This window comes from Anas acuta, chromosome 1 (genome assembly GCF_963932015.1).
Source record: "Anas acuta chromosome 1, bAnaAcu1.1, whole genome shotgun sequence".
NCBI lineage: Eukaryota > Metazoa > Chordata > Aves > Anseriformes > Anatidae > Anas > Anas acuta.
In genome coordinates, this window is record NC_088979.1 from 164,135,272 (window position 1) to 164,162,351 (window position 27,080).

General features: G+C 37.6%; 1 protein-coding gene across 9 annotated transcripts in view; it reads right to left on the minus strand.

Annotated features, from left to right (window-relative positions):
• NAV3 (neuron navigator 3) overlaps positions 1-27,080 on the minus strand; it is a 271,226-nt gene that overhangs the window by 49,640 nt on the left and 194,506 nt on the right. For 8 of the 9 annotated variants that reach the window (XM_068669117.1, XM_068669119.1, XM_068669118.1 and 5 more), the window contains 7 exons: positions 19,766-19,904; positions 15,500-15,776; positions 12,697-13,402; positions 10,695-11,183; positions 5,163-5,204; positions 2,671-2,831; positions 580-768 (listed from right to left, as the gene is read on the minus strand). In XM_068669117.1, coding sequence (XP_068525218.1) covers positions 580-768; positions 2,671-2,831; positions 5,163-5,204; positions 10,695-11,183; positions 12,697-13,402; positions 15,500-15,776; positions 19,766-19,904 — 2,003 coding nt within the window. The remainder of the gene's footprint in view (positions 1-579; positions 769-2,670; positions 2,832-5,162; positions 5,205-10,694; positions 11,184-12,696; positions 13,403-15,499; positions 15,777-19,765; positions 19,905-27,080) is intronic. The other variant, XM_068669126.1, reaches the window with a different exon arrangement.

Here is a 27,080-nt window from a genome sequence, read left to right on the forward strand (position 1 = left end):
GTATTAGAGAAACCAGAAAGACTAATAATCTGCATAAAGGCAGCAGCTTGGTTAGATTAAATGGCGGAATTTAGATGCAGAAATTCATTGTGTTTGCTGTAGAAGGCTGCAGGGAAGTAAGGAAATTAAATGACCACAAAAGAAAAGGGATAGTAAGTGACACGGGCTTAAAAAAAAAAAAAAGGCATAAAAAAGAAGCAGAAGTAGAACTAAAAAAAGCATGGAATCACAGTAGTCAAAGTATGCTAAGACACTTGAAATTTTGGTGCAAACGGAACAAAATAATTTTCCAAGAATGGCTTCCTTTCCCCTCAAATTTCTGGGACACATGAAGTAGTATAGTATGATGTACTCTGTATTGCATATTACTGTGAGAAATAACTATATACCGTGCTGTAGGGTAAGGAAGTACACTGTGGGGTACGCTAAGGAAGTATACTTCTTCTAGCTCAAGAGAATTCAAAGAAGTTTCACAAAATTATCTAAACTTTCACGTTGCAGTAGAAGTATTTGAACATTTTACTACACTTTGGAGATTTTGGGGCCTATTCACTTATCCAAATAATAATTCAGTCTTACCTTCCTCCATGCTGTCCCTGAATGAACCTGAATGACTAATGGCTCGTGGTCTCTCTTCTAGGGATGTAGCACTGCCACACAGTTGGGAGTCATCATACAGATCAAAAGAAGTGTCTTGTGCAGGGATGCTGTTTGAACGCATCATACTTGGTCCAGGAAGGTTAAACTGAGACAGGTTGGTTGGGCTCACTGGAATACAAGGCTTTATTAATGAAGTACATTTCCATTAAATGAACTTTGGTTCAGCACAAAGTTGCAATGTAGGAAGAGCATGGTTAGGCTGACTTTACATGGCTAAGAAAATGAAAGGCTTTTATTCCCATATCCAAAGCTGCCACAGAAAGGTGAAAGAGATGATCTCCAAGGAGCTGGAGTTATATGAGACTAGTCCTGTAAAACATGTGGTAACAGTAATCCTGGTGTCTGAATAAACACTTGTTCGTTTTGACAGCCAAAGACAGAAAAATCAATGGGAGAGATTCAAAAGTTAAAAGTTAAAAAAGGAATAAGAAGTTGTTAGTATTTTTTATAAGCAGCTATTTTAATAAATGAGTATTTGCATTTCAATTTTTCTTGTATGAATATTTTACCAAGTACTCTAAAGACCAAAGCTTTATTGGCATAAGGAGGACATATCTGTCCTTTGATTTTCTGCAGCACCAATAGCCATATTAAGTTAAAATTCTTCACGGGCCAGCTGAATCTCATCAAAATAAATAGGAATAGTCTGGTCACTCATGGTTCAAATCCAGAACAGTATTGATGAATCTACTTTAAGCTTTCACAAAGTCTGTTTGTCATAGGAAGGAAAGCCAGGTTATAGTTCACCTGGACTACAGTGCCAAGAAGAAGCAGCTAATCATCTATCCAAATTCAACCTAAGTATTTGGAGTTTTATTTTAGATCATTCAAGACATGCCTGAAATTGTGCTGTAAGAGACAATTATTCCATGGAGCTACAATAATGGTGAGAAGGAAAGGACGATGACAAAATAAATAATAATTTTAAAAAAGTATATCCTATTTCTCTCTGATGTGAGTGCAAGAACTATGAACAGAAAGAAAAAGAAGGTAGTAATAAGCAGAAAATGATAGAGTGAGAGAATCACTGCTCAAAGACAGCTGTGTCTCCTGCAAGTACATGGAAAAAATCCAAAGCAGTGGCTTGCTTAGACAGCATCCAATTTCATTTTTAAAAGTGGCTTTGTTCAACTTCTTTTTCCCATATGTAATAAAGACCGGCGTTTGTATGGATGATCAAATTGCTTTCAAGTGATTGTAACCTACAAATGCTATAAGCTGCGACAGAAGTGTGAATGCTTCAAAGGTTGCAGCAACTTCCACAGCAAGGACCTAAAACACAATAGCTCTTTGTGAACTTAGGTTTGTGTCCAGTGCTGTGCAAATAAATGTTTTTTTATTAAGCATTAAAGAAAAAATAAAATTATTAATAAAACTAGATTTGGGTTGTATTAACCTGAAGTTAGATCCAGAATAACCAAATCTAAATCTTAACCTGCAATCAAATAAACCTAAAGTGTGACTCACATCCTAGAATATTACATTCTCTTAAAGGACAGGACTTAAACTGGATCTAATGCTATAGCTAGGTCCAGCCACTGAAATGAATTAGAAAAGCCTGCCTCAAAACAAACCTGTACATAAGAAGAAAAACAATGCTTAGCATCTGGGTTGAACTAAAATAACTGGAAAGAATCCTACTGTCTCTGTGAATCCTCAGATTGACTAATAGAGGAGTAGCTTTGAGCTAAAGGCTAATTTGCAACTCTGCCTCAGATTTTTGTCTCCTTGAGCAAATCACAGAAAATCTTTTTTTTCTTTCTTTCTTTTTTATTTTCTTCTTTCTTTTTTTTTCTTTCTTTTTTTTTTTCTTCTGTATACAAAATAGGAGGTACCCTCACCTACTCCATGAAAACTTCTGTGAGTTTCTCTCCGTCACTGGAGTACCAAAATATGGCAGTAGAGATGTTTAAATGAATGATCTAGTTTAACAAACTAGGATATATGAACAGTTGAATTTTATGGTACTATTCTGAAGTGGGAGAAATGGTGAAGGGAAATAGCATTTACCCAGGTTGGAAAAGTGATATTTTCCAGTTGCAGATGAAGACATAGCTGAAGGAGAAACAAGCGGGGACTGACTGCCAGTGTCTTGCAGGCCTCCAGTTGAATGGGAGCGTAGCCACTCCTTTCCTTCCTCCTGACTCGTCTGCCGGGATGATGGAGTGTATCTGAAAAACCACAGCTGACATGCTCAAAACAACGACGAGGTTTGGAAAGAAATGGGTGTGACATAAATATACTTCACTGGTTAGAGAACACATAACCCTTTGAATGTATTGAGTCTAATTAGTGATTATCACCAGGGATTTTACCAAAGTAATGTTTACTGTCTTGTTAGAACAGAAAAATATACAAGACTTGAAACCCCTTCAGTTTCAACCCCCTCCCCAAAACAGTATTCCCTTTCTTTGAAGAGATATGATGATAAACCATAGAAAACAGACAACTGAGCTGGCAGGAGAGAACTGCAAAGCTAGCGGAAGTATATAGGGTGATGCAAAAGCTTAGGAGCTGCATGGCTAGGATGGGCAATGCACAGACTAGAAGCCAAGAAAAGTGAGTAGCTGCTTATGAAATGATACCTGCCACATCAGGTGGGCAGTTGGTTAAATGAAGGGAGTGAAACAGATCAACAGCTCTGAAAAAGCAGTTTGCATTGGTAATGACAAGCACTTGTGTTCATATGCATGGCCTGCTTGACACTGTGTCCTGCCCCAAATTTGGGGGAGGGAAAGGGACAGGAAAAATTTGCAGAAACAAGCTATTGGGAAGGAAGAAATCTGGAAATCAAAGCACTGATTGATTGCTTCCTATGAAAATCTAATAAAACGTGCAACTGCCACATGGGCTAAGAAGGAGAACTGATAACTCATTGCCCCAGACTTTTTTGGCAGGGCTGGAAGAAGGGCAATTCTGGCAGTGGTTAAACAGTAAAATGGGCAGGTAGTGTGGGTATTAACCAAGAGACTGTTTTCAGAAATGTCTGCAATAGCCCATGTCAATTAGCATTATATCCTGCAAAGAAATGAGCACCTTCTTCAACACTGTCATGAGATATCAGTGTTCCCCAAACAGCAGAACAGAAGGGGCTTTTGATATTCTGGCCTCAGGCTCATAAAGCACAAGTATTTCTGCTTAGAAAGCAGATTGAATGAACATTCTAGTTCTCATGTTGTGCTTGGGGTTTTATGCAGTATTCTAAGGCATTAAAACATCTTGTCCTGATTAAATATTTATTTCATTTCTCTTTTCAAAAAGACAGCAATGATCTTTGCTTCTAAATGTGGTGTAGAAGAGTTATCTGGTGGTTATCAGATCAGAGAGATGGGAAAAGGAGAATTCAGGATCTAGGTCTTGGGCTGGGGTCTCTGTACATTAAATCAAACTGACAGTCCTTCTGGAATTACTGATCAGGTTTGTATGCCTATAAACTGTTTCTCCACTCCATTTCACTTTCAGCTTTCAGCCACCATTACAGTCTTATAGCCACAAACCTCAGTCATTCCATTGTACCCTTGTTGGGTCCCCTTTATGCCTTCTTCATATCAACCACTGTTTCCGTTAGTCCAAAGTGATTGTTTAGGGATAATGGGAAAATCAATTAAATTATTTATAAGGAAAGGAAAATGCAGAAGAGCACTACCTTAAATTTTCAAAAAATACTGTTTTTTTTATTTTTTATTTTTTATTTTTTATTTTTTATTTTTTATTTTTTATTTGTTTATTTTAGCCGTGTAATTACAGTGACTGGAAGGCTGCAGAGTGCCTGTGTGCATGCACATATACCTTTGCTTGCCAAGTCTACTTCCTGGATTAAGGACATAAGCTCCCATGCCTGATGAGACAAGATAAATTACCTAATGATTCCCTATTTTAAACATGAAGAACAGAAGTGGGCAGATGACTTCTGTTTTCTGTGTTGAAGATGGCTCTAATTACTGGGGAATTAATAGCAGAATGGGACTCAACATTGCTAGGTAGGAACCAAAATGAGTAATTGGAGTAGGGATCATTTTGTCCTTACAAATCATGGATATAAAAATTATATTTTCTGGATTTATACTTGAGTAGGTCTTCAATTCAAATTGCATGAGTGTTTGCCTTCAGAGTTCAAGTTCAGATCTTCCTGTTAAACTTTGCTTTTCTCAATACTTTCAATAATTACTCACATTGAATTGCAAAGATACCTTGTTCTTTCTTTTAGATCTCCAGGATCAAATGCCTCCTAAGATTCATCCCATAAGAAAAGTGTTCTTAACAGTATTTGCTTTCCAAGATATATCTCAGAAAGAAATTTATTCACTAAGCAGACTTGGAAAGAAAAAGTCCACTGTCAAAATCTATGCTTTTTTGTTTGTTTGTTTGTTTTGTTTTTGATTTGAATCTAAGTATGAAGAACTGTTCTAAATAGAATTAATAAAAGGAGAAAGAAAGTGAAAGTGTAGAAAAAGTTACAGTAAAACAGAGAAGCAGCAGTCATGCTCAAAAAATGTATATACCTTAATCCCTTTTTGGGTAGTGTATTTCTGTCAAGCTGCATGCTGTTAAAACAAAAAAAATCCCTAAGGACATACAGTAAACAGGACTGTTCAGAATTACAAATTTTAAAGGTGTAGATATGTGTGCATAACAGAATGTTATTTAATGCTTTTTAATGTATCTTTCACAATAAATTCCTGACTCATTGAAGGGGACAAGAGGACACGGACTGTCACACGTTCATTTTTTAACTAGACAAGCTCTAAGCTGGGTCAATAGCAATTTGGAGACTGTCCAAGTCAGAAGGAAGTCTTTCCCTACCATTCCTATCCTTCCTGCGGCTTCTCCCCACAATCTGTGCAAGAATCATATGGTCACAGTATGAATCTTTATTTTTCACAGTTTCCTATGATGCACCAGTAGATTTTCAAAAGAGATGAAGGTTGTGGCACCTGCTAGGAGACAGCATGGCCTTGCCAGAAGCCAAATGACAGCTCAGCTTGAAGAAATGAGTGCTAAATATACAGACCCTTGGCTTTCTGTTGTGGAGCTCACAGAGTGAGGTCATGGTCTGGAAAATGAAAAGTGGCACCAAAGCAACATTGTTCCATATTCACGCACAAACAGTGGCAGGGCAGCTGATTACCAGGGATCTACAGCTGGAGTTTTCCTAATTCAAACCCTATCACCATTAAAGAGCTGCCTAAAAGGGCTCCCCCTAGTCTTCGTCATAATTGAATGTAATGTGGGCATTCCCTCAAAGACTTAGCAGATCAGGTTGAATTTGAACTTGTTATCATCAAGTATGTTTGGCAATGTTTTTTTCCTGTAAGAACGTAATGTCATGTCACCATATGGATTAAATAACAAAATGGCTTTATAAAGTTTTTGTATTACATATCATAATCACACCTCTGAGAGCAAGAGTAACTTAAGACCATACTTCCTACCCAAGAAAGTTCTCACACTGTTGCTAAAGGTCAGTTTCTATTGTACCAGGGATGCTGGGTGCCCTGCTTTCATTGGACTGCCTTCACCAGTAGATAACAAGCAGGAGCAAAGAAGGGTTGGTAGAAGGAGAACGTAAATTTCAGTGCATCATTCCTGTATTTTTTAGTTCCTTATAGAGAAGAATAGGGCCTCCTTGATGTTCCTTTATGTACCTTTATGCATCTCTAAATTTCAAAACAAATAAAGATGATTATAAGTGAAAGAGCTCCTTCTGCAAATACTTCAAACATCGAGCCCACTCTATCTCCATTCCCTTGTTTATTTTGCACTGCTGAAACCATCTGCAAGTTCTCTTGGTGGAAATACAGGAAGTCTTACAGTTCTTGGTTCCCTGCCCCTGATGTGGATTTCAACTTGGGAAAGGCAAAGAATGACCATGGTACAATGTCCTTGGGCAGAGAAGCTATGGAATAAAATAAATGAATGCAAGCTAAGGAATACCCAGAGCCAAGGTGATATGGGATGTATAGGTGAGTTTCTGTAAGTGGTTGAGCACACCACAAAATCTGATACATGATGTGCTGTTTCACACCTTAAAAACACAACTATCAACTCTGCCAATAATTTAAAACAATTGAAATTCTTGAAGAACTTAAGTGGATTTCCATGCATATTCATGGTCCTCAAGACTAAACTGCATTCTAATGAAGTAAAACGGAGCCAACCAGTTATGCAATTAGAAACTACTGCCACTCTGTTAATCTTAAAATGCAGGCATTATTGCCAATGAGACCACAGCAAAGTCCTATATTTCTGCATTCTTATGCACCCCTTGCTGTGTCACTTGGACCAAGCAGAAAAAAAGGTACAAATCTGTAATGCTCAATGGCAATTAAGGATCAAAAGAATTAATTAATGATGATGTATCCACATGGAAAATTTTATCAATTAAACCAATTATATTTCACCAGTTAACCCCAGCAGAGAGCTTTATTTTACAGTATGAGGAACTCTGGCTTATTTTAATCCTTCTAAATTGATGTAAACTGAAATACAAGTGTCCTCCCACATAAAGAGTTACATTGCTATAACAATGGAAGTAGAAGTAGACTTCTCTAAATAAATACTGCTGGTGCAAAACTGGCAAAAGTCCTGAAGGACATGCACATTTTGCTGGGAGGAAAAAAAAAAAAAAAAAAAAAGGAATATTTTGCCAATATTTACTGAAACTATTTTCTGCTTATTACAAAGCAATAGATCTTCATGGAATGACGTAAAATTTTTCTGGAACAGACTTTGATGCTATATGGATACAGCATTTGACAGGAGGCCTCTGTTTACTGTGTTTATGCCATAGCATTACTTTGTGGATAGCCTGAAGACCGACATTGTGACATTGTCTGATATCTCTGGAGGGATTGAGATGTGCCAGGTGTGTGTGGGCATGTGGCAGAGAACTTGTAGATTTGCTGTCTCTGTGGCAGGTAATGGCTGTTTTCGAGGTAGCAGGAGACATAGATGTGCCTTGAGATTTTTGGCCTTGTTTCTGTATTCTTTCCAATTGCAACAATTATTTCTTAAAACTTGATGTCCCAAAGTCTTTAACCTAAACCTAGAACCCCTTAGACATTGCCTCATCATTTTCCACTTAGTATATGTGAAAATATATCCTGCCCTATTACATTGCTTCAATCTAATAAACTGTCTCTCACTTCTCTGACAATTCTTTTCCAACCTGTTTAGGCACCTATGAGAATATTATTTGAAATAGCATAAAGCTCTACTAAGTTCGGGATTTCTGACCATTCCTTTCCTTGACTCACAAAATCTCTTTTCCTGCAACTAAGTCAACTTAGTATTATTTAAAATCACATTAATGACAAACCTCATGTCATCTGTTACTTAATCTGTTTTAACATCCTCTGTATTTTTCCAAGAATGTGAGGTCAAGCAAGCCTTGCCCATAATCACCTTGTTCTCTGTCCCAACCTACCTCCTCACTTTCCTTCAAAACTTATTTAGCCCCTGTGACTACGGGGCTAATTCAGACTCTGCCTGAAGCAAATAAGTGAAGAGTTCATCAGGACCAGTGAACTGGAGATGTAAGAAATTTATAAGTAAACTTTAACCTTTTCATTCCCTTTTGGCATGTGAGCTGTTAGTGATGTTTAGCGATCAAAACACAATCCGTGCTTCAACAAAGAAGAAAAAAAAGCAACACATCATTTATTTGTATTATTTATTATCAGATCTCTCTTCTCTTTTCCTAGACTTTTCTCTGCATAGAATATATGTAGCTTGCTAGTTCTGTCTCATTTTGTGCTTTGGTCTTTCTGATCTTGTCTCTATATTATGTTAGTATATCTCACTATATAGAGCACTCATTCAATCTTGTGTATGCTGTAGAGTGACTGAAGAAAAAGACTAAGCCTCTCTGAAGATAATTTCTTATGCCTTTCCAGAATACAAGAATTACCACAGGTATCTAAAATATAATCTGAGTCCCCCCACAAGAGTTTGCAAAGGAAAAAGGACATAACCTTTTGCCAACTATACCTGCTTTTAACATTGCAAAACAATGCTTTTGTTGTGAGAAAATACTTTTCTACGTGGAGGTTTTTCTTTTAAAAAGTTTAGAAATGACATAGCACTTGTACCAGACCTTTGAGAAAAATAAAACTGCAGAACCCTACTGGGGCTATAATTCCAGAAATGACACCATTTTCTCTAGGTACATATATTAGTTTTGAGGCCAGATCAACATGATAAATGGTTCTCTCTGGACTCAATCATTATATCCCCATATGGACAAATCTGAAACTTAAAATATTGCCAAAGGCAAAGTATTTGGAACCACTGGAAATTAAGTCACTGAACAAATACATAAAGTATTAGTAGCAGGGGTTGCTCAGGAGCTAATGCCAAACTGTTAATATTTTAAATGTGATGTTTAACATCCTCTGCATAAATATGATCTTTGGCATAAATTCAACACTTTTCCACATCATCTTATTGACCTCACCATCCATATATGCAATAGTAAAAGGTAGTGGTTGTTTTTCTAAACTAAATATTAAAGATTAACTCTCTAAGAATTATTGTCACATTCAGTTGATGGCACACAATGCAAATTACTATTAAAAAATTAAAGGCACAGTGCAAATTACAAATCATTCTTATCAATGTACTTTTAACTACTGCTGTCATCATAGACTATATTGGTAGACACATTTTATAGTACTGTAATTATGTTAGTTAGAGGTGTGATTTTAGCTGATATAGTAATACTCATGACTGCAACATAAGAGAATGAAATGTGAGGAGTGTTTCCATATAGGTTTGACCAAGAGATGTCTTGCTTTGTTTTGTTTGTTTAATGTTGCTTTACTGAAAGTGAAATCTTTCCATGGAAAGGCTTAGTACTGAATAATCTCTGGTTTAACATAAAGGGGAAAAAGTTCTTAACACTGTCTATTTTCACATGTATGACAAAAACAAATTTTTCTCCTTTAAATACTTATGCATTATCCAAACAACTAATTTTAACCCTAAAATATTGAAAATATTTCTGACTCAGCATAATTTTCTTTTCTCGATCCAAGGCTAATGAAATATTTAATATTGAATTTTCAATCCCCATGTAAGTTAAGAATTTCATTTTTAAATCTTGAAAATTTTCACAGGAAGTAAAAATTACTTACTACCTAACAGAGTTTATTTTTTTCTCCTCTACAAAAGTCAAACAAATGTTCCACAGAAAATACAATGAAAAACTAAAAATAAAAATTTTGGTATTGTTGTGCTTTCTCTCAGGGTAGTTGCACCATTTTATTACATAACTTGAATGGTAAAATGTCTTCATGTCAAAAATGTCTTTAACAGATGGAACAGGGGAAACCCCTTTCTTGCTTTTGTCTGTCTATTCCAGACACTTTCCAGGACTGTGTTTATATCATCTTTCAAACTGTCTCCCTGCAAGTGCAACTGCATTTATATAATCTTATATAATCTCTATATAAGAAAAAATTGTCAGGGCTGATATTTTAAGGCAAGACTGTGTGGTCAGCTGAAGCCAGAGGACCTCCAGCTTTGCTTATGCATTGAGCTAGGGGGAAGAAAACTGGTGAGGTCCCACATCTTGATCAGGTTTGTTAGCTAGAGGGCAGTGAGATAGCTTGGGAGCTACTGAATACTGGGATGGCAGGTAGAGCTAGCGTGCAGGACTCACTGTGTAGCTGTGTAGATGTGCCATGCCTTTAATTAGAGTTAATTAGACAATTTTCCCCTTTTTTTCTGTTTCTTTCCCAGAACAAGGGAACAAAATAAAAAAAAAAAAATAGAAAAAAAAAAAAGACAGAAAAAGCGCTTGTAAAACCTTAGAAGGCAATTGCTTGCATATCCAATGCCTGCATTTACTTTCAGCTTTCTTTTCTTCCTTCCTTTTTTTTTTTTTTTTTTTTTTTTTTTATTGTACACACAGAACTAGGCTGCTAATTAAACAGTGTCCCTTTAGGAAAACAGATGGAGGGTTTATTTCTTTTGGCTCCTGTCCTTTTGCCTCTCACTTGTTTTGTGGTCACTGTATCTATAGGCAAGCTCACCTTTCCGAAAGAGTAGATCTGACGCTTCCAGTCCTCATGAGCAGGCTCTGAACCTCCTGAGTGCTTGTTGTCAGTCCAGACAGAGAGCCATGATGGCTAAGAGGAAGGTCAATAGACTCGGAACTGGTGTGAAGGCTAGTCATGGACTGGTAACTTGGTGTGTCCTTACTGCCCGCTGAAGAGCTGCTCAGGTTTGCAGCCCACACAAGACCACCTGATGTGAAAGAGTGCACTGAGGCGGGACTGGAAGCCAAGGAGTGACTTAAGCTTACAACATCTGCATTTAAGTCCGAAGGTTTACTGAAGAGGGGGCTGCTGCTACCACTTTGCCCACCTGCACTGCCCATGCTGCCTGTGCCCGAGGATGGCGATTCCAGGCTGCCTTGCCGTGCCAAGGTGGTACTAGGGCTGGGCATTGCCGATGTGGGTTTCACACCTTCAGTACTGGGTGCAGAGGCAGCTTTACCACTTGCCTTGGCACCAAACAACCTAAATGTAAAACAAATAGCTTTAGAGAAACTGATAGCCACATCAAACATTCATGGCGTAACATCCTAAGAGCCAAACTACACATTTTTAATTACTGCTACTAAAATCATGCCTACCTAGTTGTTCAATGGCATCTCAAAATTAAATTTTCTTAACCATATCACAAAAATCTTTTTTTTTTTTTTTATTAGCAACAGCTCTTATTTTCTGCTATTCAGATGTGCTCTTTGCACATGCAGACCCTTTTACCCAGAGAGGTAAAATAGGAACATTTTTGTCTTATTGCATAAACAGATCATACTTTCACCCAAATTCAGGAATATAACATTCCCACAGCTAAGTCATTAGCTTTTAAACTCCTCACTTCTCAAATCAGCTAAAACAATTGCAACAAACGCTTGCAAAACTCCACACAGTTTTAAAAAACATATAGTATATGTATAAAATATTCCCCTTTTTCTTTTGTGCAGATACTCATGTGGTCATCAGTCATGTGGTAACCATTGAGACAGAATAAACTGCACCAGAGCTAAATGTGCTCCATTTGTTTCTACGAGCAGTCATGACAGAGGTGTATTTCACATAATTGTTCCCAATAATTCTATAGAAGAAAATTTCTACTCTGATGATGAGAATAAAACCAAATCCCCTAAAACTGTTGAAATAAAGGTCATGGGATGACTTAATGTCTTACTGGAAATGTTTTAAGCTGCAGTTAAAGTGCAGCTCATAAATTAATGAGAAATAAATGCAAAGCTTATCGTGATGCGAAGTAAGCATGCCTAATAATGTAAGAATCCATTTTACTTATAAACAAGCCCATAAAACTCAGTTGCAGCTCTTGCAGCAGATGGTAACTGGAGATGCTGTTTTGGTAGCTAGGCACGAGAGGGCACTCTTGGCTTTTTTTCCAACAGTGGAGCTGCTCCATACAAAAGTGAATGCTGATTTATACGTTCCAAAACTTTACATAGGGCATCTCCAATTGAAATTTAGTCTCGATTAATATATACGAAGAAAGGTGTAACAAAGCTGCTTGGATAATTAAACTTTTCTAGTTGGAGCTGCTGACAACATGAAAGCAAATACTTTATTAACCTACAGAGCTCATCAGTTCTTCGAACAGGCTACACCACCACCTGTTCAGGTGACAGACCACACCTGAATGAGTTTTCTATTTGGGGATTAATCAGAATATTGAGAAAGAACTTCTCATGTGCCTGAAGAGTCAGTAAATAACTTATTCAAGCTTTCAAACTGTTGTTATGGGAATGTACTTAAAATGGTCAAAGCTCAAGCAACAGCCATGTCTTGTCTGGGGAGGTCTTTAGGCCTACAGAAATATTTGTCTTGTGGAAAGACATATTATCCTTTTTGCCTTTTTTATACTCAGATCTCTGCTTGTGGGAAAATACGCCTTGAAAAAGCTTTTTGCCCAGTGGATACTGGTTTGATACATTGAAAATCCCTCCTTTATCTACAGCACCTTCAGGAATTCATAGAAAACACTTACCTTCTAAAAGTGGGTGACGCAATATCTGGGTATTTGGATCCTGGCTGCCTAAGACCCGGTGTGGCAGAGGCGCTTGCAGAAGTTGGGCTGGATTTGGGGGAACTTGATAGTGAGACACTCTCGGAATCAGACACGGCCACTTTCTCCTTCTCCTTGTCTGTCTGATTGATGGTGACAGGACTGGACCTCCCAGACCCGATCTTGCTTGGCTCCCGCAGTTTGGTGGCGGCAGCACCTGCAGACTTGCTGCTGACATTGGAGTCGATGCTGCTGGTGCTGGAGCGGTGTCCGCCTCGGCCGGGGATCCCGCTGCCACTGGACTTTGACGGGCGAGGCAGGCTTCGATACTGCAGTGTTGTCTTTGAGTTCATGTGCAGGACACCATCATCCTGGTTCTGGGAACCATCTAAGCTTGTCTTCCGCCCTGCATTGGACTTCCCACCGATGGCTGAAGATTTTGGCATTTTTCCCAGAGTTGCCGAGCCACTTGTGATTGTGGCGCCACTTGTGGTGATTATGGTAGAAGAGGCCATCCCAGACTTCTTGAACCCAAAGGACCCAGTAGCAGTTGATCTCCCAATGCCAGAGGGAGGCTTCTTTCCTTCATCGCCGCTGCTTTTCCCTGCATCTGATGGAGAGCGCTGAATGGAGGCTCCTTTCAGGGGAGTTTTCACTTTTTCTGAAGCTTTAGCATCATCTGTTTTTCCTAAATAAAAGTATATTTGAAAAGGTCACTTCGGTTGAAGCTGTAACATCTCCATATTTACTATTTCAAAATGAAAAGAATAAACAGAAATACTACCCTAAGAAAACAGACCAGCTTAGGACTCTGTAGTACCCCATAAACAGTCAGTAACAGGTACAATACATTAAAGTAAGCATTAAGTATTACAAGCCTGACATTCTTCTGAGAATTTCCAGTTTCTTGCATAGGAAGAGAGTGCACATGTAGAAAATATTCCAGAATGGACTACAAGGAATTTTATCTGCTGTGGGTTTTGTTGTTGTTGATTGTGATTACTTTTTGTTGTTGTTGTTGTTCATATTAATAGTATTTCTATACGTAAGAAATGCTAAAAAAAATAAATATAGTGTATGTGCGTTGCACTGTGCATTGTGTTGTATTGTGTATATTATTTCTGTATGTAAAAAGAAATGCTATTTGAAAGTAAAACATGAAATATAGTTAACATTTGCAGAAGAATAATTATGCATGTAGAAATTAATGGTACTTATCGAATTCCTTGGTTGTCATTGATTTATTTTTTTTTTTTAGCTTGTAACTAAATTTGTTCTTTTGTTAGTTATAAAAATTGCCAGAGAGAGATTATTTTGTCATGGTATGAATCTTCTTGATCTATAATGATATCAGTTATAGGAGTTAATAGTCTTTGTCATATCCTTGATGTCTTCAAAATTTTTGATTTTCTGAGAGGCTGTCTTCTATATGCCTATATACGTGTACCATACATGTATGTTCTACATAACATATTAATAAGGCATTCAGAAAGGTTTAAATAAGATACTCTCTTCTATCTTAAAAGAAGATGGCAGACAAAAATGCCTTTTCTATCATAGTCTAATTTCTATTTAAGCATCTATTGTATGCTCCAAATAAGGCACAAATACTTAGTACAACAAAGTATTTAATTCATACTTCAAACAATTACAAAGTTTTGGAAGTAAATGGCCTGATTTATCTTAAGGAACTAAACTGTAACGAAGAGCAACACCTACAAGTCAGAAATAAATCCTCTCGTGTATTTATACAGTGCACATTTTATGCCACACAAATACATGCACCTACCAAGATACTGATCAGACATCTACACTGCAAACACACAGACTATTAGGATATGCTTACAAATTTAAGGCTTCAGTTCTGTTGCAAAACTCTACACCGGCTGCTCATCTTCAGTAAAACGGAAGACCTGGAAAACTTAGCTTGGCTTTGGCAACCCTTGTAGGATCTCTTCGTTTAATTGCCAGTATGGGGTGTAACTACTGTAACACTGACCACTGCATTGATCCCTGGAGATCTCTCAGACCAGAGAATAACCAATATTTAGTAGTTCAAAATTTCAAAGAAACAGAAGTGACTTACAAAGGGAGGAGCTCCTGGTCAGTTACTGTTACAACCAGGTGTTAATCCACACTAATGAAGTGTTTGGTCAGACCAAAAAAAAAAAAAAAAGTGCTAGAAAATGTCCTACAAAGGACTGATACTGTCCTAGTAAAATTATGGATTAGAAGGTCTTAAGAACAATGGCTTCCACTAACTTTGGACTTTTGCTGCCAAAGTAGATTACAAGAGTGACTGTTACTTCTGAGAGACCTTTCAGAAGGTAAGAAACCATTTAGTACTAAATAAAGTCTATAAAAAACATATTTTTACAAGTTTTATTTCTTAAAAATGGACTATAAAATACCTACTGTATGTAGAACACAAATCCAAAAATTCTTTTAAGAATTCCATAATAGATGTTGATGTACTTATATGACAAGAAAGCAAAATTGATCACAGTTTATGCTATAGATACATTTGTATTTATTTAATAAATTATTGGTATGCAGTGTAGTAAAAAAAGTGCTTATAAAGATGAATAGTTTAGTACATTCTGGAAATCTTGGCTTGGAATCATTTGTGAGAATAAATACCAATATGCTTATGGTTCCTCATGTCTGTCACATACTTAAAATTTGTTATTTTTAACCCTGTAAAGATTCCTTGCTGTTTATAAATGAAGTCAAAGTTTAAAGCTTAATTTTTAACACAGCAAACTGAACTACGTAAGTTTCCTACCCGGGGTCTTGAGAGCACTGGTTCCTGCTTTGTGCCTGGACTGAGTTGCTCCTACTTGTGCAGTCATGCCTCTCCTCCAGGATCCAGTCTGTGAAACAGAGAGGGATGCTTTCTGACCCCCCTTCTCTGACTCTTCAGACAGCCCCAAGGGAAGGCCTTTCCACTTGCCACTGCTGTCTATGCTGCTGTCAAAATCTTCCTCTGGTTTCTTCAGCTCTTCAGTGCTGCCCCAAGTTTCGCTGTCTGTAACCGAGCGCTTCTCTGAGTCTGTCTTCAGCTAGAAGAGATTTACATGAGAAGTGGTCAGTCTCAGCATCTTCAATACTCGCTGCTTTCTTAAGTCTCAGGAAGGAAGGAGAATAAGCACTTATAATAAGATTTATTTGTACTGAGGGAAATGGAAACTTTCCATCGAAAATGTTAGCATCTTGATCATAAAAATTTTAAAACTCCTACTTTGGAAAGATATTTTCCTTTTTATTTTCAGAAGATTTCTACTCTTCCCTTCGTAGCTAAGCTGCAGTGAAGTAAAACATAACTTATTCTAATCATCAGCAGAAATACCCTATTGTTTGTAAGCCCCCTCTGAATTTCACAAGTGAGTCACTGTGCTGAGAAGTTGTAGTAAAAGTTTCAGTGTGGAAACTCCTAAATATATTACTAAAATCACCACAGTCTGGTCTCTTGCTTTTACCTACCCAAACCTTCCACTGACCAAATTAGAACTATTGCTCCAGCAGTACAGGTTATGTTGTACCACTACTGAAAAATGAAAATATCACCAAAATGATCAGTGTTGCAGTAAATGTCTTTTTCACTGGTTTGTCTCCTCTAAAACCAATCGCTTTTGAACAAGAAAGTGGCTTCTAGTTGAAAGTGGCAGCTTTTGCAAGCACTACCCTACCAGCAGGATGAAGGTAACCAGCTGGGGTCACGCTTTCTCAGAGACTCAGTCCCATGTGGAGGATGCCCCGGGGGACCTAACACCCCTGTGGCATCTGCTTTCCCACAGCCCGTGCTGATAAGGGTGTGCTGCAAGGAACAGCTCAGCAAGATATGGCAACATACCTTAAATAGATACATTAGATATCTAAAATGTGGCTTAAACAGAAATACTAGAGACTGATCCTACCTTTTGTATTGGACAAGACTTGCAGTCTCTGTGCTGACAGCCTGTTTATTGTAACATGTCCTCCTCTGTTTTCCTGCAGCCTCCTTACCTCAACCTCAAGCCTCAAGCCTCACCTGCCATCATCTCATCAGCCCTGTTCCCCTCTTTCCTCTTTCTTCCTTTGTCTTTTCATTTAGTTTACTTACTCCTCTTTAACAATAACAAGTGCTGCCCCAGTCAGGTACTGCTCATTGCTTTTGTCTGATGTAAGGAGAGCTCTGACCCCATACAGACACCCTAAGCAGGTATACAAAATGAATCTTGTTCAGAGGAGAGCTATTTATTATTCTGTTTTGCCACAATTCCTCCACAGAGACCCCTCTGTGGTTGCTTCCTAGGCACTGCTGTCATAAGTAGGATTAATACTGATTAGATGACCGATGGAATAATCAGTTGCTGTCACTTGTGGCATACAAACTGCAAAGGTTATCTATACTCTCAAAATTTCAAATGTGCTTTGGGAAGGCTTGCACAGATTTTGGGTAAGGATTGGTGGGTAAAGAGCCTAAGAAAACATCTACATATATATCACAGGGTCCTTCAGATGAGAGTTTTCATTGCTTCTATTGTTACAACACATGTAATGTTCCCAGAATTTTTCTCATAAATGAATGGTTATAAACACATAGTTATGCATTTTTTAAAGCATCATTGAAAACTGCATCATCTCCAGAAATGACAAGTACAAGACTTTTTAAAAGCCTCTCTTCACCATTATTCAGCCCAAAAAGCAATGTTAATCCTGTTTTAGTATGTAAACAGTAACAAAATATGCAATTTATGCTTCAGGATACAGCCAGCCTGCACTGCTATGATCACTTGAAAGGACTGCAAAAGGGAGCTCTGTTGTTATGTCCTACACCTGGAGAGCAGCTGGCAAAATCCTCATATATTGTGGTCATCTCAGCTTCTGGCTGAGATTCCAGCTAGTATGGAATACTCTGCTTTCTGATTAATCTGCTTGATGTGAAAACTAATAAAAGTCTGTTCATAGCTGTCATAACATAATGCAGCTCTGGCAAAAGAAAGCAATATTTGAACATGTGTTGTATCTCTGTTTATCACAGAACAAATTGCAAATATTATCAGGTTGAGTATCTGGAACATGAGATCACTCAAATGGAAAACGCAGAAAGAGTTAAATAGTCAGCCTGAGATTTCCCATGTGGTGATGGTGATGATGCAGTGGAACAAGTAAGCCAGGACCAGCTGGCCATCACCATTGACATGAAAGGGAAGAGGCAGATCTCCAGTTTAGAAACCATGGGAGACCCTGATAGAGTGGCAAAGGCAATGGTAGGAGCTGAAGAATGCTGGCACTTGTGTGAGTATCACTGCACAAGTACATCGGCCTGAAACTCATCTTGGAGCTTCTATTGCAGATTAATTTTCCTTCCCAAAGTGACTCTACTCATTTTCTGGGGGAAATGATAAAGATGTGTTTTTCTCATATTGACATATTCTGACATAATTTACATCTACAAAACAGTTCTCTGAATTTCTGACACTGCCTGCCTGCAAGAGTCTAAATGGAATTTAGGTTGTCAGTCTTGAATCCTGGATATATAACATCAAATCACTGAAGGCACAAATTCTTCCCCTATGCTGAGTTTTCAGTCTTGCAGTTCCTTGCTAATAAACTGAAGATGCCATGGCAGAGAATACTTTTCTAGTGGGACTCTTTTATTTTCCTTTCTTTCTTTTTCATAAACTGAGTCCTGTAAGCAGTCTACATCATCTTTTTCATCACTTTCAATTTAGAGGGGAGCTGGGAAGAAATATTGGGATGCCTGGCACAAGGGGCAGGTATCTAAGGGACATTACCTATCTATCTATTTACCTATCTATCTATCCATCCATCCATCCATCCACCCATCTTTCTATCTTTCTGCACACATATACAATATATATTACATATATGGCTTGTGGTTCTACTCTTCTCAGAACTCTATTTTGATGCTGTGCAGACCTTGGACTAAAACACTTGGATCGGTGTTCATGATTTGAAAGGGAAAAAAAAAATATGAATCAGTAGTGTCACAGACAATAGGTCATGGGAACATTTTCATTTGTAGTGTTTGCAACAGGGAACCAATCTGTTAAACTTTAAGTAATATTAAAGTACTTAATATTTTATTCGTGGGGTTATGGAAAATATGGTTAGACAAGACTTCAGTAGGTGTGTTAGTCCATGTTCCTGTTTAAAAGACAGGTTAACAGCCAGAGCAGGGGCTGAAATATATTTTAAAGTAAGCAAGTCCATACTACAAGAGCTACAACTCTATATGGGTATGCACAACACCATCTAGAGTCTTTAGCCTGAAATTCCTGCAGAACCAAGCAAACCCAGCAGAAGGATGGGGTTCTTATTTTTTTATGGCAGGCAACCTTAAAGAAAGCAAATTATAGATGACATTCCCATAGGCCATTTCCATTCTTGTACCTAACTGGGGAGAGGAAGCTCTACAAAATATGGACTCCCTACTTCTGGCTTTTATCTCCCAGTGGAGAAAATAGAAATAGGGAAAGAACATCACAGCCTATGCAGTTTGTCTCTGATATGTGTCAGATCATAAAAAATGAAAACTATTTCACTTTACGTTGTGCTGTCTGTTGCAAAAGATACTCACTCCAAATGCAATGAAGTGAGTTGAAATGCACTCATCACAGATTCAGTAATGATGTGGGTTTTTTTGGTGTTAAGGTGCACTAGGGACTCTCCCAGGACAGGCAGGGCAGGGTCTTGCCAGCTGGGGCCCATCCTACAGCTTTCATGGGTGGGACAAGCCCTGGCTGGCTAGATCCTGCCCTGTCTGCCCTCAGCAAGGGAGCAGGGCAGGCCAGAGAAACTGGGACATCAGCCCACAGGTTAGGGTTGGTCCCTACTCAGAGCTTCTCACCTATAACTGTAACAGAGGAACTTATACAATATGAGTATTTCATTTGCTTTGGAATATTGTTTCTAAAGCTTTTTTTTTTTTTTTTTTTCCCTCTCTCTCTCTCTCTTTCTTTTGTCTTTTCCCCCTCTTACTTTTTTCCTGTCATCCCACATGCTTGCGTGTTGTTGCAAGAAATGGCAATGGAAAGCTACTTACCTGGGCATGGGCATTCTTTCTTGAAGAGGCAGTTATATTGGAATAAGAGCTGACAGATGAGGTGGTGTTCAAATCATCTGTGCTGAGGTTGTCAAGAGTGTCACTGAGGCCACTACTTACTGAGCTGCTGTCATCCCAGCTGCAGAGAAAGAAGCACATCTACTTTACGTACTGTGTATCAATAGGAAGAAAGTGTCTCAAAACTTATAGACACAATTATTTATTCTTTGAGAGGTTAACCAGAAAATTTTCAGTACTATTTCCCAATATATGGTGAATATTAGTTTTCAGACTTTTAAATTAATTATTCACTCACAATTAATGAAAGACCCAGTTGTCTTAAAAATTTAACATCAGCTCTAAGCAAGCAGTAGTGTAAGTCATTAAAAATGTTGTTTCATGCTTCATTGCAATCACATTCAGTACACTGGCAGGGAAATCCATTAAACCTACCTGGTATTGCTAGCCAAAGCATTATTAATAGGTTGGAAAACACCTGATGGATTTCCAGGCTACAGAAAAATAAAAGGAGCATTTCTTCTGCAGCCTAATCAACTGTCAGTAGGAAGCCAGTATTTCCAAAAGTTTTATTTTCTTGTCTTAAGCCTTTGTCTCATGGGTGCAATGTCATCAAAATAGGATCCCTGACAATACAGTCGCCAGGGTTGACAGAGAACACGTTATACATCTCTCAAGAAACACAGGCTGTCAACTCTTCTGCTTTGGCAGATTGAGGCAGAGATGTAAATGAGAGAAAAGCTACTTTTACAGAAATGTCATCTACCTAGTCTCACAAAAGTATTGTTTTTTTCCATGGAAGTTGAAGTTGATCAGTGTTTCTCCATAGCGTTACATTATGACTATTAGTTTATTGCAATATAAATCATTATAGCAGTATACTTGTAACACAAGAAAAAGAACACCTTGTTCTGCTGTAACCTACATCATGGGCCATCTTTAAGGTCATATTCTGCAATTCCCCCCTTAAATCTAAAATTCAGTCCTACAGTCTGGTTACAGCTGCGTACTATTACTACCAGTTGTTCAGAGCAAACCAGGAAAATATCTGTGAATATTGTTTTGTGAGGTTAAATTCACTTGTTCATGTAAGGCCTAACAGCAGTGACAGGGAACTGCATGCTACAAAATGTGTGCTGTGTTGCACCAGAAAGTTCAGTGCACTAGTCTTGTATCATAGCAACTGCAGCAAGCATTACTTTGGTTTTGTGAACGGTAGAAAATCACATTACAAGTCACTCCAGTGACAAGGTAAATGTATTTCAGAGGGCAAGAATTTATTACAGTGCTGTGACTTCCTCTGTTGAGTACAATGACTAGAAATAAATACAACTTCTGCAACGTTGCCAGGTAATATACTTTCAAGTGATTTTAAAATGCAATTTCATATCTAAGCAATTAAAATATCAAACCTTATAGATTTCCCACATGCACCTAAAAACCCTCTCTCATTTACTAGTTATTTATACTGTCCACATTTTTCACTGTCTAATGTGATGTGGAATTTCAGTGATGCTAAATGCCAGATTCAAACGGTATGTACCACAAAAGAATATACCTTGTTATAACTATTAAAACCAAGAACCTTAAAGACCGATAAGAAAATAGATATTTTAAAATGCAGGTTGGTTTTAGAAAAGATAATATGACTTCATTAATAAAATAAAAAAGGAAACAATCATAAGCCAGATCCTACGTATTGGGCACTTGCACAAGCAACATGAACTTCTAATGTATGATCATTCATGTTGATTAATACTTGACCATCAGTTTCCTGAGTCTAAGGCCCTGGGAACAAAGATCAACATTTAGTTCTGTTTGCACGTTTGTTCACTATTTTATTTTATATTATTGTTTGCTACTTCATTTATTCTCATTTTTCTCAGTAAGAAGATTCAGATTTTCTAAATTCTGAAATAGTTCATCTGAGTCATAAAATATAAATATGACATTTGTTCTCTACAACTGACGTTGCCAGATAAAAATGACTATGCTTACATTCTATTATATCTTCTCTGTTGTGTTTCACACTCATCACACCTCACTCACCAGTGGCTTATTAGCAGGTTCTGGCAACACTCATGGCCATCTTGTAAGATACATAGAAGATTACTTTGACACTTCCACTACTGACCTTTCAGAGCCATCACTATATTTGTCTGTAATTATTTCTCTGATGATAAGTGGTCAAAATTTTTCTAAATTTGAGTGCTTTCATCCCCCCCAGATTTCTAATAATTTATATATTTAATACAAATGTATAATAATACAATATGCCTGTAAAAATGAGAATATCCCAAATTGCTTTCTTTTCTGTATGTCATTTTTCTAAGGACTATTAGAGGAACTGATTCTTACTTGACACAATCTTTTAAATTGTCCTTTTGATAACATATAGTAAAAAATGAAAACTACAACAAAATATATCATGAAGCAATGAAGATCATTGTACTGTGCTTACTTTAGTGCATTGTCCTGAGTTGTTTTAACGTGGCCATGCAGTTAAATCTCTTTGCTTTTGTCACACACCATTTCCACCTTTACAGAACTCTTTTCCCATCTCTAGATAGTTTAGTTGCTATCAGATAAGTTAATATATTTTTTGAATAATGAAGATGCTTCGTTTATAATTTGGAACACCACATGCATATTAATTTCTCCTTTAAGCTAAAAAATCTGGTAAAATTATACATGCATCACCTTGAGATTGAAAACCCATTTTTGGTAGTCTTCTGCAAATTCTCATCAAAACAATACTGACATTATTTATTGGTGGTATACCTAAGGGACTTAACATAGGCTTTTAATATACTGGCTAAGATTTGTCTTTCACTTACTTGTCTCTTTTTCATGCACCCTACACTGTTTATGACAAGTAAGGCTGTTCACTGCTGTTTATGCTGATGCCGTTTCCCTTGATCAAAACACATTTTAGCTACTTAGAACTTTGGCAAAACCTGTTTTCTGTTATTGTTGGGTATTAGCCTTGGGTTGATTTCTTTAAAAAAAAGTTGTCAGCAAATGCAGTTTTGCTATCTAGGAGACTAAGGCTAAGAGAAAAATGTCTTGTTTGACAAGTTCTGGAAACCTTTTCTTGAGAAACCCTTGGATCTCAAGAGGAACTGGAGAAGAGCCTTGAAATTTAGCAAGCCATAATCTTCACATCAGGGATGCACCTTTTGCTGTTCCTGTGAGGAATCATCTCAAATCTGGCTAATTTATAAATATCTTGCCTGGCAGAGACTTTTCAGCCTTTTTTCAGATAATAGCCCAAAGCCTCTACTCCACCTAGACACATGGCAGCTCAGCTCAGCTCAGCTCACCTCAACCTACTGTGAGCTGCTGAGGTCCAGGGTTCTAATCAGCAAACTGAGAGCAAGCCAGTAATCCAGCAGCCACTACTCTCATTGTGAATGCATGTAACAGTTTATGATAACGTAACCACATCCTAATTTTTGTTCTCTAGAAGTGCTTCTTTAATTTAGTGCTCATAAGAGGTCCGCTCTGTGAACTTAAAATCCAATTTTCACACACTGAAGTACATGAACCAAATAAAGAATATTTTATATGGGATAAGACACTATTTTACACAACAGGTGGATAAGCAATAGATCTCCAGGGCAAAGAAGCAATGACACAATCCAGAAAATACTTTATTTTACACTACATAATGAAGACCCGCAGAAACCAGCAACAATTTTTTCTGGATGTTTTCAGTGATAGCTGAAAGTACAGAATGCAATTAGGTAGGAGATGAATACTGAAGGTAAATGATAAGAAGAAGTAGTACTAACAAACTGTTAGCTCCATGGATACATAAAACTATTCTCCTTTTACAGTATTTGTTGTAGAAAATCAAAGCAGTCTCTTTAATTGCAGACAAGACACGGTGGAGGGCACAACCACAATGACTGTTCCTTTTGCCCTTCCCGTTTCTATTTTCAGCACTTTCCTTAAAATTGCCTGCTCAAAGAAGTCCACCATAATGATAAGCTGAGTCAATGCCTGGAATTTATTTCAACAGTGGCATATTTCATTAATGTTTGAGATTGCCTCCAGTCAAAGTGGCCTTCGTGTGCAAATAAAAGAGCTTTTCACAAGCACATCATCAGACATATGAAGGCAGAAAGACTCCAATCATTGTGCTATCAAGTTTGCTAGGAAAGTCTAGTTGCTTCAGTGCACCTTTGGCACAGTTTGACAAGTTGCTCACATTTTTTCTTTGGTTCATTACTGATTATTGCAAGCAGACGCAGGAGGTGCTGCTTGCCGAATAAAGCTCTGCAAAACAAACCCCCTTTCTCTTAAAGCATTCATTTAAGCCAAAAAAAATGTTCTCTCTAGGGAGGTTTGTAACTCTGAATTAAAAATAACACTTTATTAGTCACGTGCTTTGTACTGCATATAAAGGACTTTAGAGCACAATACTAGACCTAAGATCCTGGCATGTCTTCCTTACGAATGAGAAACCCTTAGTCACACACTTGCTAATGCAAGAGGAATTCACATAACCTCAGAGACTTATGTAGAGGCCATAATATATGGATATGGGATCCAGGGACTCTGAACAAACACAGTTAGCAAAACTACCTCTACTTGATCTTTAGAGCCACTCTGCGCTTTCAAAATGTGGCAGAAGGCCTTTAAACACTTCTAAATTGTTCATTATCATAGTGGGTATAAGTAAAACCGTGCCCATGTGTATTTCTTCAGTTAGGGGAAATGATCTTAGAGGATAAATCAAACATCTGAGATTGTGATAGAAAGGTAAAACTCAGGAATAAAAGGAAACTTAACTCCTGAGTTTAGAGTGTTTCCATTTGTGTGTTTGAGGATCTATGAATCCCCACTAAGAGAGATCGAGGATGAGCAACAGAGTATGAAAGAGTAAAACACTGTATAAGAGAGACATAGATCTACTGGAAAGTCCAGTGGACGACACCAAAGACTATGACTGGAGCATCTCTCCTATAAGGAAAGGATGAGAGAGCTGGGACTGTTCAGTCTGGAGAAAGGGAAGCTCAGGGGGCATCTTACCAATGTGTATAGATTTCTGAATAAAGGGTGAAAAGGGGAAAGATCTGGGTTCTTAGCTGTGTTCAGCAACAGGACAAAAGACAATGGGCACAAAATGGAACACAAGAAGTTCCCTCAATATCAGGAAGCATTTTTTTACGTGAAGGTGCCAGATTACTGGCACAGGTTGTCCTGAGAAGTTATGGAGTCTTCTTCCTTGAAGATCTTCATAAGACACCTTGACAGCATCCTGTAAGCCTGCTTTAGGTGGCCCTGCTTGCACATGGGGTTGGATCAAGTTACCTCCAGAGGACACTTCCAATCTCAGACATCTTGTGATTTTGTGCTTCTGTGAGCAGTAAGGTGTTATACCCTTTCTTTGGCTACACACAGCCGACTGATTTAAGTGACTGCAACCTAAGATGACGGAGGTATCCATGCCTCTCTCTGAGAGCCACTGGATGGTTCTACACAATAATTCATACAAACAGCATAGGTATGATAAATGAAATATGAACTATGAACAATTGCTTTCATTTCTATAGCCTACTTCTGTACTTGCCAAATGGGCTGCTAGTACACTGTTCCACTGCAGCATCTGGGATCAGGACACATTCACTTAAACTGGATAGTTATTTAAATTAGACAATAGTGCCCTAAAAAAAAAAAAAAAAAAAAAAAAAAAAAAAAAGGCAAAAAAAGGCAAAATCTAGCCACCTATGGGGCGAATGGCTACCTATAGTGTAAGAAGATCTGTGTAACTGATGCTCAAGGTATCTACATTGCATGTGACTTAAGGAATCAAAGGTTGGCATTTACTTCACTAATTAGTCAGATACATCCAATGGGTAAGTAGAAAAGTCTGAAAGTATATGAATGATATGACTTAACTCAGATGTCCAGAGAAAATAACTTGAACCTAGTACATCTTTCCCTACCCTACCTGTACAAGTTCAACCTTGCAAAAGGAAGACAGAACTCATTTACCACCAGCCCATGCCATACACTTAAATCCATAAAGCAGGGAAAAAAAATGCATAAATCAGCCTCCACAACACGGAGGCGCATGTTGCTTTTCTACCACATACCAGAAAAAATGGATATTAACATGCAGTCCAGGCTGCTGCCATGAACCATAATTCTTTCTGATGCCCATATTTCAACCCATTTCAGGAGAGTAAGGCAAGATTCAGCCTAAAATAAGGATTTTATAACTACTCCCTTAATAGACTTTTGAGAACAGAAATGATCTCTTAGCTCATTAAGAAGAAAAGATAAGAAAATAATTGGACTGTTTTACTCAAAGCAATTCCTCACTAGCATGCCAATATATCAGCTGGCAAACTTTCTCATTCAAAGTTCAATTCATCATGAATTAATCCATTTTAAATCTTTTACTGTGAACCCAGCTGTTCATTATTCATAAAATAGCTACACTGACCCTTCACTGACAGATTCAAGATGGCACAGAGTTCATAAAATCAATACTTTGTTTCAAGCCACAGGCTGCCAGAGCAAAAACCCAGGCCCTGAATCAAACCAGAAACTTACTGGAGCTATAAATTTCATTAGAGCTATTCTATCTTCATAGCTAAAAAAAAAAAAAAAAAAAAAAAAGGAAAAATGTAGTCAGTTGGACTCATACTTCATTGCCTTTTCCTCAGCAAGTGTAATGCATTACCTGCCATATCCAAACATGGTAACCACTGAAGCATTAATCCTGAATTACTTTGGGTTCAGTGATAGAAAATAGTGTCATGTTCCTTTCAAAATGCATTTATTTAGCATATTCTAAGGAAAATTGTTTACAATTAGAAAGAATAAAAATGCATTTATGGATCTGCTTTCATGCAGCATCACTTTGGGAGGATTTTTATTTCACGTTCAAAAAACTTCTAGAAGATACAGTCAGAAAATTCTATCCCACCATAGCCCAAGAGCACAATTAGAGCGAAATGCATTTTTTTTGCAAGGTCAGTGTATTTCCATATTTCTTCTTCCAAGCATTTAATAAGTGCTATAAGAACTAATTTGGTTTTAAAGCCTGCAGGAAGAAAAATGAATTGATGGAAGATTTATATTTCTCAGGATAATTATATATACCTTGTAGAACCCACAACTTAGGACCTGAATAAGTGCCAGAAACATTGATGGTTTGTACTTATTTCTGAATACAATGCTTAATATGACATGATAGGGACAGCAGAAAATCATTAACTAGTTCCAAATTCATAACAGAATGTATCAACAAAGGAACTTTGCAAAATGGAATTTAGGCAAG